Source organism: Elephas maximus, chromosome 20, assembly GCF_024166365.1.
Source record: "Elephas maximus indicus isolate mEleMax1 chromosome 20, mEleMax1 primary haplotype, whole genome shotgun sequence".
NCBI classification, from domain to species: Eukaryota; Metazoa; Chordata; class Mammalia; order Proboscidea; family Elephantidae; genus Elephas; species Elephas maximus.
This window is the reverse complement of record NC_064838.1, coordinates 35272181-35284957: the sequence shown is the minus strand read 5'-3', so window position 1 is coordinate 35284957 and position 12777 is coordinate 35272181. Positions and strand designations below refer to the sequence as shown.

General features: G+C 52.3%; 1 protein-coding gene across 6 annotated transcripts in view; it reads left to right on the top strand.

The window, feature by feature from the left end:
• The window catches only part of ATP2B2 (ATPase plasma membrane Ca2+ transporting 2), a 464478-nt gene that overhangs the window by 399099 nt on the left and 52602 nt on the right, over window positions 1-12777 (top strand). For 2 of the 6 annotated variants that reach the window (XM_049862313.1, XM_049862308.1), the window contains 4 exons: window positions 402-461; window positions 6492-6533; window positions 7348-7506; window positions 10179-10393. In XM_049862313.1, the coding sequence (XP_049718270.1) occupies window positions 402-461; window positions 6492-6533; window positions 7348-7506; window positions 10179-10393 (476 nt within the window). The remainder of the gene's footprint in view (window positions 1-401; window positions 462-6491; window positions 6534-7347; window positions 7507-10178; window positions 10394-12777) is intronic. The other 4 variants (XM_049862309.1, XM_049862311.1, XM_049862310.1 and 1 more) reach the window with 2 other exon arrangements.

The following is a 12777-nucleotide window of genomic DNA, read 5'->3' as shown; positions in this document are numbered from 1 at the left end:
GGCCATTGGCCCCTCTGGTCTCAGTGGGCATCAGACCCCTTTCCTCATATTAGCCCTCTCTGAAGGGGAACCCATGCAACTGGCTGGGCCAACAGGGATCCTCAGTCCAGATCTGCAGCACTAAGCAGTGCCATCCCACCTAACCTCGTTGGTCATCCTCCATGTTTTATTTCAAACACCTTCCACGCCTGAGTTTCCCCCCAACCTCTGTGGCATCTCAATGGGACCATTCCACTCCCCAACTTTGTGTTTCTTGATTTCCAGTGGAAATTTTTTTTAGCACTATAGTCATATTATTTCCTTGCCAGTTGGTTCATGACCTTATTATTGTTACTGTTCTGCATTGTTCCTTTCCTCCATTGTGACACACTGCATTTTCCATCCCTCCCATCCCCCTGCAGCAGCAGACGGTGCGGCAGGTTCAAATGCTGCAGATAGTGCCAATGCCGGCCTAGTCAATGGTATGTCTCCGATGTCAAGCTCTCGGTCTTTGTTGGATGGGCATCTCTCTCCCCACCCTAACTCTGGGTTTTCCTTTCCCTCTTCTGGACTGCACAGATCTCGGAAGTGCATGGGCAGCTCTGGGACAGTCATCCTCTCACATGGGGCAGGCGCTTAAGAGAGGAGCTATGTCTGGGGAATCAACATTGCGCCCACTTGCGACTTCCAAAATGGCGCTGGCTCCCGTTGGGCCCTTGACCCCCAGTGGAGCCCAGAAGAGGGACATGATTTTGGCTGCAAATTTGGCCACCAAGAAGCAGCATCCCACCCAGCGTGCCCTCTCCTAAGCGCAACCCTGGCCTCAGCTTTGGGGAGAAGGCCTGGGGTCAGGACCTGGGCTGAAGCTGGCATCTGGGTCCCTGACGATGGCTCCAGTCCTTGCCTCTCAAATTCCCTTGAGGCAGTGGGACCTGGGCCTAGGTTCAGCTCCTTGGCCCCATCCCATAGCATGGCTGAGCCACCAATAGATATTTCTTCCTCTTCTCTCTCACGGAGCAAACGGGCAGGGGATTCGCTTGGGCTCGGGCCAAGCTCTGCCCCTTGGTTGGTTGACTGGTGTTTCTCGCTGTTGCCTGTGCTGGAGCATTTGTCCTGGGTCTCTGCATTCTTACTGGACCCTCGGGCATGGAGGGTGGAGAGGGGGGCTGCCACTGTGTACATGGGGTCTGCATTTTAACCTCTTTATACACAGGCAGGAAGGAATTCCATTCACTTGCCTCCAAGCCTTTGGAAGGTTCCTTATTTCTACACCTTCCCATCTTCAGAGCAACAAGTTTGCTTACTCAGATACCCCCCACCCCACCCCCAAAGTAGACAACATCATAGCAACCCAGGTTGCACCTGAACTGCTGAGAGGTCTTAAGGGTCAGTCACGAAACCATGGCCCCCAAAAAACAAAGAGAAGGGACAAGTCTTTTTTTCCATCCAGCATCACTACACACCAAGAACTGGGCTACGGTTTCTCCTCCATTATACCATTTACTCCTCGCCACTCCAGCAAAATATGGAGACTCTTGGCCTGCCCATCCCCCCACCCCCCAGCCGAGGCCTCTGGTTGAGCCACCTGGACTCAAAATAACCCAAGATGGAAGCACCTAGTGTATGTCATGGCCTGGTTAAGACACTGCTGCAAACAGCGTGTCACCAAGGAGGACTAATTTGGGTGCAATCTATTTCAGGCACAGGAGGAGGAAGGAGGACAGCTTGGGGTGTGGGAGGTGTCATGCATCAGGGTGAGGTGGCTGAGGGATGACAGGAGAGCTGATGTGGGCAAGCCCACAGCTCCCGGAGAAGGAAACAGGAGGTGGTGTCCGCTTCCCCCAGGGTGACAAACCTGCTAGGCTCCGGAAAGATATAGGCCCCAGCTCCAGAAAAAAGGGCAGTTCACTTCCAAACTGCAGCAAACCCTCCAGGTACCCAGGGACAAAATGTGAGGAAGATGGGGAACTTTCAGCGTTTAACAACCTACTGTGCGCCAGGCACTGCTGCAAGTGTTCCATGTCTATTGTCTCGTTTAATCCTCACAACAACCCTATGGTATAGGTTTTGTTATCCCCACTTTAAAGATGAAGGAAACTGAGGCTCAGAAAGATCAAGAAACTAGCCCAAGGTCATAGAGCTAGAAAGTATCAGGGCTGGGATCTGAACCCAGGTCTGGCTGGCTCTAACATGCATGCTTCTCCTCCCAATGCAGGATTTCCCAATGTGTGTCTTGTAAGTTTCACATGGATATTAAGGGGCCTATATTCCCCCTCTCTAAGCCCTGTGGCTCAGTGGTTAAGCCCTTGGCTGCTAACCAAAAGGTTGGTGCTTTGAACCTCCGCAGTCACTCCTTGGGAGAAAGACGCAGCAGTCTGCTCCCATAAGGATTTACAGCCTTGGAAACCCTAAGGGGCAGTTGTACTCTGTCTTATAGTGTTGCTGTGAGTTGAAATTGACTCGATGGGATCGGGTTTGGTTGGGTATCCCCCTCTCTTAGGAGCCCTGGTGGTACAATGGTTAAGTGTTCAGTTGCTAACCGAAAGGTTGGTGGTTCGAACTCACCCAGCAGCTCCACAGGAGAAAGGCCTGGTGATCTGCTCCCTTAAAGATTACAGCCTAGAAAACCCTATGGGGCAGATCTACCTTGTCACATGATCGCAATGAGTCAGAATCAAATTGACGGTACTGGTACCTAATAACAACATTCCCCCTCTAGAAGCTGGAAAAGGCAAGAAAACAGATTCTCCCCTAGAGGCTCCAGAAGGACTGCAGCCCTGCCTATCCATTTTAGATTTCTGACCTGCAGAATTATAAGATAATAAATCTCTGTTGTTGTTGTCTGGTAAATAAATCAATTTTAAAAAGAGGTCTTCCCCACAAAGAAAACAGTTCTGTGGTCAAATATGTTTAAAAACGACTGCATTGAGTGGGTTTCTTTCTCATTGCAGGACTTATTAGAGCCTTTGAATGTTGCTGCTGTCTAGTGGACAGTTATAGAGTCATGCACATTTTTCCAAACTGATTTGACTCTGGGTCCTTTCCTTGCTGAACCCAGTGGGACTGGCGTGCCCTGTAATATATTTTGGGAAGCAGTACTCTAAGCCATTGCTATTCAAAGTGTGGTCTGAGAACCTGAAGCCTTGGTATCACATAGAGCTTGTTAGAAATGCAGAATCTCAAGCCCCACCCCAGATCTGCTGAATGAAAATCTGCGTTTTAAGTGCTCATTAAAGATTGAGGCACTAGGCTGAGCCTTCAGTGAGTGAGAGGAAATTAACTGCTCCTTTCCCCTCCTTCCTCTGAGCCAAGTCATGATGGCCTGGATATAGAAAAATAACTTGATGGCAATATTCTCTGAGTCCACTCCCCCAAGCCCTCAACTGAAAGATGGGTATGTTCCGTTTATCTTGGAGGCATTATGTTTGCCATTATTGTTGTATAATTTTCTTTTAGTTTACACCCCCACTATTACCGGTAACCAGTTGTCCAGTTGGCCCCGATTCATGGCGACCCCATGTGTGTCAGAATAAGAACTGTGCTCCATAGGGTTTTTCAGTAGCTGATTTTTTGGAAGTAGACTGCCAGACCTTTCTTCCAAGGTGCCTCTGGGTGGACTCAAAGCTCCAACCTTTCAGCTGGCAACCAATTGAGCAGGTCAGCTGCACCACGCAAGTGCACCACTATTATCTCCTGACCTTTACGTAAGCATCTCTGAACAACCACCCCACAAGGTGTTTTTTATCATCCGCATTTCACAGAGGAGGAAATGGAGGCGCAGGGAAGAGAAGCGGCATCTCCCAGGTCCTCCAGCTGGTGGTCTGTCTCCCCAAAGCTTGTTAATCAGGTGACATCACCCGGAATCCTCTAAGGTGTTGCTTTTCCCACCTGCGTCCCTGGAGATGAGTGAAGAGAATGGACCAGTTTGGAAAAGCCACATCTGAAATAGGATGCATAGAAGGGCCCCAACCCCCTCCAGCCCCGGCTCCCCTAAAACGCAGCCTCTAGGCCCCACATGGGACACATGGGACCAGAGCTGGTCTCACCATGGTTCAGGGGCCAGGTGAGCACTAGTTTGGCCAAGGAGAGCCCCAAATAAGTCCTTTGCTTCTGAAAAAGCAGGCCATCTGCAACGAAGCACCCCCAGAACGCTGCTCCCAAACATATGCGTTGGTGATTACTTCTCTGACCACGTGGTCACAATGGTAATAAAAGAGGAAATTGCTAGCTTGGTTTAATGGGCTTCTGCATCTGATAACAAGCAATGCAGATAAAGGCCCCTTTGTGTCTTGAATGCCAGCTATTGAAGGGGAGTCCTCTGGTGCCCTGTAGCATAATTAGTAAAATTATTTTAGAAAATAAAAATAATTGTTGTAATTCAGTCCCATTTGCTCCAAAAGCCCTTTTTGTGTTTTGTTTTTTAATCCAGTAGAAAGAATTTTACAATAGAGCAATGAGGGTCTTTCTCTTGAAGCCCCGGTGGGTCCCTGACAGAAGCTTTGCGGGGAGAAGCAGAGGGAACAGCAGTACGCTTGCACTCAGGCAGGTAGTCCTAGCATGGGATCTGAGGTCTCTCCTTCCCTCGGAGTCACCTGGGAAATGGGTGTGGCGATGATGACTACGGAGTCTATGGAAATGATAGCACAGCCACTGGGTTGTTGTGAGGCTGTTGAGAAGCAGAGAGAATTCCCCATGAAGGAGGGTCAGCTCCGGGCCTCTCCTGGCCCCAGCGTCCTTGTCTGTAAAAGGAGAGAGATGAAGATCCCTCTCCACCTTTGCACAGATGTGGTGAAGGCTAACAAGAGTTGCCACTTACAAGAGCCCTTGAAACTGCAAAATGCAGAAACCTGCGTGTGGCTATTATCAGTGTAACTTTCAGGGACTCTGGGAGGTGAGTGTCCTCGTGCTCATTTCACAGAGGTGGAAGCTGAGGCTGGGAGAGGTGGTGAAGCTAGTTGGTGGTGAAGCGGGGAATTAAGGAGCCAGTCCCACCACTGTGCTTTTGACTGCCTTTCCCTGAGCTCAAAGGGGACCCCAACTGTGCCTTTGGAAGAAACCGTGGCACGGCTCTCCATTCACCCACTGAGAGCCTCAGTTTCTCATCTGTAAACAGACGTAATAACGAGCATCCATTGTAGGGATGTGGTGAGGACTCAAGGAGATTGTAGAGGCTGTAAGCGCCTGAAAAACAGTGAACCGTGCTAACACATGGTGGGTTCTCGCAGGCCCTGAACAGTGAGAATCTTTTTTGCAGCAAACCTCGGAGGGTGGCCAACCTTCTCAAATTCCTCCCCAAGGGGACGGGCCCCCAGGCAGGGCCCCAAGGTGAGCATGTGGGCCCAGTGGACTGGAGGGAGCCGTCCTCAGCAGTGCCAGCTTGTGCCTTTTGCTAGCAGGAGGCAGCTCCTGGGACCAGTGTCTCAGGTTAAGGTAGCAGCCACCAGTACCTCCCACACTGTGAACTGAGCCCCCAGGCAGCCTAGTGGAGACCCCCCAGTGGGGCAAAGTGGAGTGGATGCATTTCCTGGTCCCCAGTGGCCCAAAAAGCTCCAGATTCAGCCCCTTCCCCAGTGCTAGGCAGCCTCAGGCCCCAGTCTGGGAGAGAGCATCCAGGGGAGCCCACTGACCCCACCTCCCCTGTCTCTTGTGGTTTGAGTCCATTGACCTCACAATAAAAGACACACACCCTATATCGAGGGGGCAGCAGCTTCCCTTTTGGAGCCAGGGCATGCTCACCAAGCCCTCTGGACATACTAGGGGCCCCTCTGAGCCCATCGCTGGGGAGCTGCCCTCCCCTTTGCTGGGGCCACTCTCAATGGGGCCAGGCAGGGGTTGTCCTGCTATGGCTTCACCCCCCTCCCCCCCCGCCAGCCCTTTGGAGGGAGAAGGAGAAAGTAGAGCTGTCCCCTCTGGAGCCTGAAACTAAGGCCCACATTGACCTAGAACCTTGTTCACCTTCTCCTGTCTCTCTCGCTCTGTCTCTATCTCTCTGACTATAGATTATGTTTGCATGTTTTCTTTTCCCAGAAAATGACACGGAGGTAGCTGAACAAGTGTCCCTCTGCCCACAAAAGTCAGCAACCAAGTAAACCAGTAAAGGCCTGGCCTGGGTGCTAAGAACACCCACTCCTTCTGTGCCCTGCCAGCAGATTTTGGTCCCATTTACCCTCAAATGTTACCCTTTAATCTGGAAGAAGCTCAGGGCCAAAATAATGCAAACCCAAGGCGTCTTTCCTGACCGCCAGAGAAGCAAGCGTTGCTTGGTCTGGCAAAGCTGCCACTACAGTGGGCCAGGCTTGCCCTGTTCAGAGGCCAGTGCGGGCATCCCGTGGGGTCCCTGTAGCAAGGACCCAAGTAAGCACAGGCCCTCCCCAGGTACAAGCCACACCCTTGTTGGTGGGCCTCCTCCTTCCTCCATCTGTGACTTGAATGTCGTGGCCCTGTTTCGTCTTTGTGATGACCAACGTGTGCTGTCTGTTCTCTGTTGTCTGTTAAAATTCTTTGTCGTGTAGGTAAAATGCAGGATGGCAATGTGGACGCCAGCCAGAGCAAAGGTAACCCTTTCCTCTTAACCGCTTTGTGGTCCCTGCGGCCCCTCCCCTCTGATTCTGCAGATGAGAGGCAGACACAGCCACACTATAGGTGTCTGGCCTCTGTGGGGGGCACGGTTGTGCTGCCCGTGACACTGGGCCAAGTAGAGAGCTATCCTCCAGGAAGGAGCTCGTCAAATGCCAGTTACTTCCAGCCTTCCAGCTCTGCCATTTCACTGAAGGCTTGAGGCTGCTTTGTTGAGATTCTTAGAGGTTAAGGGGTAGAGAGTCTGGGCCAGTCTCTGACCAAAAGTGCAAGGGCCCACCAGTCAGTCCTGTGCTCAAGAGTCCTGGCTGGAGACAGGGACTCAGCACCCATGGACATGGTCTCCCTTTTTAACTTTTACACCTCCGTTTTTGTCCCTCCTGTCTGGTAGCTAGTTAATATTCCGCAGAACATGGCCCAAGGACCATCTGGGTAGAACCCAAGCCTGTCTGTCTCGTCTGAATGTGGGAAAAGCCAAGGGGGCAATTGGGGTAGGACCTGTGGGCTCATTCAGGACCAGAGGGAACCCCAGGGTGGAGCCATGTCACTCCCTGCTGGAACTCAGACGTCCAGCTGGAAGAGGCAGACCCCCATCCCAGGGCTTCTGTGCCGGCCATGTAGGGGGCCCAGGGTGGAGGGTCAGCTTCCTACCACATTCCCCTGGGCAGGCAGGGTTGGGTGCCACCATCCCCACCCTGCAGGCTGACCAGTGTGCGTGTGCATGTCTGTGTGTGTGTGTGTGTGTCCGTGTGTATATGTGTGTGTGTGCACATGCGCGCTCTGCCCCTACAGCCAAACAGCAGGATGGGGCGGCCGCCATGGAGATGCAGCCCCTCAAGAGCGCCGAGGGCGGCGACGCAGATGACAAGAAGAAGGCCAACATGCACAAAAAAGAGAAGTCCGTGCTGCAGGGCAAGCTCACGAAGCTGGCTGTGCAGATTGGCAAGGCAGGTGAGTACGGCAGCCGTAGCAGGCAGTGGGCAGCAGGCACACCGGAGGGCCGGGAGAGGACACAGTGGGCCTCAACTGCCTCATCTGCAAAGTGGGAGGCTTGGATGACATGGTCCCTAAGGCCCATCCTCCTCTGCCGTAGCTACCAGTCTGAATGTGTACACAGCAGGTGCTCAGTTCGTGCTTAGTGAGGCAGAAGAGTGAAGCTAAAAGCCTGGGCTCTGGGAGCAGACTGCCTGTGTTCTTGTGCAGTTAAAGCTGTGAAAACTTGAGCAAGTAACTTCACCCAGCCCTGCGCCTCCACTTCCTCACCTGCAAAATGGGGACAACAGGGGTGCCTACTTCATGGGGCCCCAATGAATATTAAAGGCGATCCACACATCCAGTGCTAAGTGCACGGCTGCTAGAGAGGGCCGGGGCCAGATCACGCAGGGCCTGGAGTTACAGGCAGCCCCAGTTTTATCCTGAGGGCAGTGGGAGCTGTGGAGGAGTTTTGAGCAGGGGAGGGCAGGAATGGATTTGGCTTTATAATGACCCCCGGCTGCACAGCAGAGATCGAAGGGTCAAGGGCAGTGCCCCAGCACAACAGGCCAGGCTTCCCAATTGAGCTGGTGGCTGCAAGGCGTAGCTGGTTGGCAGCTCTGGCCCAGGAGGCCAAGCCCGTCTGCAAGGTGAACGCCCCCACCCTGCCCCGCCCATCCTGACCTGGCGTTGGCCTCTCCACCCAGGGAAGGTCATGCAAACACCAGGGCCTCCCCACCTAGCTACTCCCTCCTCTGTGCTGTCTCCAAGCTCTAATTTTAGGCACCACAGCATGGGGAAGGGAGGCAAATTACAGGCTTGGATGCCTATATTTAAACTCAGGGCCTGGTGACAGCTCGCAGCACTGGGAGCTTGGCTTCCCGCCCCTTAGACTGTCAGACAGACACAGCAGCAGCTCTGAGGCTCTGCAGCTGGGGCTGGGGGTGGGACAAGATGGGCCCAGGGATTTCCTCCACCCCACCATCACCGTCACAGGCAGAAGACTTCACAGAAACAGGGCAGGGGGGACAGGCAACTAAGCGATGGGAACAGCCCAAGGCCTGCTGAGTCCTTACCCATCTCCCTCCTCTGCCAAGAATGGGGTTCACAGTCAAGCATTTCTGGGTTCAAATCCCACCTCGGCCTCCCTCTTGGGCTGAACTTTTTAAAAGGAGAGCCTGAGATGGGTGGGCAAATGATTTAGTTGTGGGGTGAGGAAGGCTGAGGTAGGACCTGTAAAGAGTAAAAAGAGCCAGACAGGGCCCAGGAAGAAGCCAGAGAAAACTGAGATTCCAGGAGAAACCCCCACCCCAGGCTGACCCCATGGGGGTGGTTCTAGAGCATGACTAATCCTGCAGGACTCTCCCCCTTGAGGCAAGGGGGCTGGACTCTTGTACCCCACATCAGCTGTTGGGTATTGGCCATCAGATCAGGGGTGCACTCCTAGGCACTTCCTGATAGGGATTCCAATCCCCCAGCGCACCCTCCACAGGAGGGGATTGCAGGTGAGCAGTTCTCAGAAGCACCTGAGGCAGGTGGGGTGAGGGGGGCGAGCACACCCAACTGGCAGGAGGGATTCCAGGTCTGGCTGGTCCCACATGCACCTGCTACAGCTACAGAGTCCCACTGACATGTGGCCTTGGGCAAGTCATTTCCTAGCTCTGAGCCTCAGTTTCCTCGTCTAAAAAAATGGCTACCTGCTGTTTCCTCTGCCTGGAATATTCTTCCCCCAGGTCGCTATACGGCTTCACCTCCTCATCCTTCAGCTGTCTGCTCAAATATCTCCTCTTCCGAGGCATCTTCCCTGGCCACCCTAGCTGAAGTAGCCACTTCCTACCATCCCAGGTCACTTCCCATCACACGGTCCTGTCATTTTTTCTTTATAGTGTTTACTGTACTTGCAATTATACTGTTCACGTATTTATTTGCTTTTTTGTCTGCCCCCTCTATAGAAGGCCAAGGGCAGGGACTCTATCTCCTTTGCTGCTTTATCCTGAGTTCCTAGAACAGGAACTACTATGTGCCTAGCACACAGTAGGTGCTCAAAAGGAATTTGTTGAATGAACGAGTAAATACGCGATAACAACCACACGCCATTATTGTGTGAAAGCTCTATGCAAACAGTCTTTATGTATTCACATGTTGAGCACCTACTATGTGTCAGGCACTGTGCTAGGCACTTTACATGCATGGCCTCAGTTGATCCTCCCAAAACCATGTGACGTCAACATGCATCCCCATTATGTCATTAGTTGCTGTCAAGTCACCTCTGGTTCCTGGCAACCTTATGTACAACAAACTGAAACGTTGTCAAGTTACACAACATCTTCACGATCATTGGTATGTTCTGAGTCCATTGTGGCTATTGTGTCAATCCATCTCACGGAGGGTTTCCCTCGTTTTTGCTGACCCTCCGTTTTACCAGACACGATGCTTTTTTCTAGTATCCCCATTGTACAGAGAAGGAAACTCAGACTTTGTGAGGATCCAGGACTTGCCTTGGGTCACAAAGCAAGTGAGTGGCTGAGCTGGGATGTGAGCTCAGGTCGTCTGACCCCAGAGCCCTTGCTGCCAAGGGTTTAGCACACCTCTCACTTTCCAGAGCCCCCCGCCCCCAGGAGTCCCCCTGAGCAGGTCTCCCCGCCTTGCAGGCCTGGTGATGTCAGCCATCACGGTCATCATCCTGGTGCTCTACTTCACCGTGGACACCTTCGTGGTCAACAAGAAGCCATGGCTGCCCGAGTGCACGCCCGTCTACGTGCAGTACTTCGTCAAGTTCTTCATCATTGGCGTCACAGTGCTGGTGGTCGCCGTGCCCGAAGGGCTCCCTCTGGCTGTCACCATCTCACTGGCCTACTCAGTGAAGGTGAGAGGGGGAAGCAGAGCCAGCAGCTGACGTAGCCCCTGCCTCGGCTGAGAGGGGCTGTCCCCAGCTCGGGGCCTGTGGCCGGGGTACCTGATGTGCAGGGGTTGAGAGAAGAGCTAGAGGAAAAGGGTGGACACACTGGGAGCCCTGAGACGAAGCATGAAGGATCCCAAAACTTACTGCCTTCAGGGAGTGCAGGGGACCTGCGGCAAACCAAAGAACACTGCCCTGACAAGGGACAACCACTACTTAGCCCAGCCATGTGTCACCCTGCAGAGGTGCAAGCCCAGTTTTGTCAGATCTTGCATTTTTCAAGACAGGACATAAATCTGGACTTTAATATATTGTTGTTTGCTGTTGTCACGTTGGCCCCCAGCTCATGGCAATCCTGTGTACAATGGAATCGGACCCTTGTGATCCACAGGGTTTTCACTGGCTGAAATGGATCGCCAGGTCTTTTTTCCAGCTTGGTCTGGAGCTCCAGTGAAACCTGTTCAACATCATAGCAACACACAAGCTTCCACTGGCAAACAAGATGTGACTGCACTTGAAGTACATTGGCCAGGGGTCCAACCTGGGTCTCTCTTAGCTGCTAACCAAAAGGTCGGAAGTTCGAGTCCACCCAGAGGCACTTAGAAGAAAGCTTTGGCAATCCACTTCCAAAAAATCAGCCAGTGAAAACCTCGTGGAGCACAGTTCTACTCTGACACACGGGGGCTCGCCATGAGTCGGAGTTGACTCGATGACAGTTGGGACTTTAATATAAACTCTCCCTAATATAAAAGCTTCCCAGCGGGGGCTGGCTGAGGGCTTAAACACTAGCAATCAACTCAACTTTAGAAAAAAAAAAAATAGACATCACTATGCAGATCAAAACCCATCCCACCAAATTTCAGCAGAAGTCTGCCTGTGGAAGTCACAGGCCCCAGGGCAGCAACTGTGCTGTTTGTGCAACTGATCTCAGAGGGCCTCCCTGAAAGTCTGAAAGAAGCAAGCCTAAAACAAAAAGGAATTCGGATTTTATGGAAACCTTCCCACTCTGGGATATGGGCTGAAAATATTTTTTAAAAAAAATTTTTTTTTTCTTCTTTTTTTAACAGCTTTATTGAGATCTAACTCATATACCATACAATTCATTCATCCAAAGTGTACAGTTCAGGGGTTCTCGGGATATTCACAGAGTTGTGCAGCCGTGCACACCGAAAGCATAAGATGCTTAAAAAAAGATGTTTTAAAAGAAGTTTAAAGGCAGGGCCGAGGGGTCTGTAAATGTCTACTGTGGAAGCTGGAGTAGCTGGGAGACATTCCTAATTTCTGCACTGAGGGCAAAGCCCACTCCACCTGCTAACAGTTGTAGCCTAGATGCTGAGTGGAGCAGCCTGGTGTCTCGTGGGCCCTGCCAGTCCAATTCTTTCCTTCGGGGCGCTTACTTCAAGCCTGGCCTCCCCACCAGGTTCTCACCACCCTGTCTCATTTTCTCCCCTTCTCCCTAGTGGTTCCCACCTCTGAGGGCAGGAGCCTGAGCTCCTGTTACCCCATGCCAGGGTGTCCCACAAGGGGGGAGGCGTGGCCGTGTTTACAAACAAGGCGCTCACCTTGAGGAGTTGGCAGCGCTGCGCATTAGTTTCCAAGCAGGAATTTGGGCTGGGCTTGCCGATGTAATTTCATACGGAAAAGAGATCTCCCGGCAGGTGCCAGAAAGTAGCAGCTCTGGGTAAAGGAGACGGTACTTATTATCTCCCCCGTTTTAGGGTTCTCCGAGAAACTCCATCCCACAAAGCAAAGCCCAAGCAGGTCACAGCGCAATGCATCTAAGAGGCTTGGGGTCCGGAGAAAGTGAGTAGGGCCCTGCAGCCACCCAACTGAGCTGGGGGCCTCCTTAATAGTCGCACTGAGTTGGTTTTGGGAATCATGTGCGGACATTTTTAGTCTTCTGTGCGCTCTGCAGTTCATACCTCTAGCACCGATGGCTTCAGTTGTCTTAGGTTATGTTACCTGTGCAGTCACTTGATAACCTCAGTGTACCACCGCAACCCAGGAGAAGCAAAATATTCCCTCTGTGAGCCTGGACCTACCCTCCTGGGAGCTGCCATCAATAGAATAGGGGTGACCACTTAGAGAGCAGTGCCACCCAGTAGACAGAAAATGTGAGCCAAGTGTATAATGTTACATTTCCTAGTAACTGTGTTGGGGGCAGTAATGGTTCAGTGGTAGAATTCTCACTTCCCATGCAGGAGACCCAGGTTCGATTCCGGGCCAATGCCTCTCATGCACAGCCACCACCTGTCTCAGTGGAGGCTTGTGTGTTGCTATGATGCCAAACGGGTTTCAGTGGAGCTTCGAGACTAAGAAGGACTAGGAAGAAAGGCCTGGAGATCTACTTA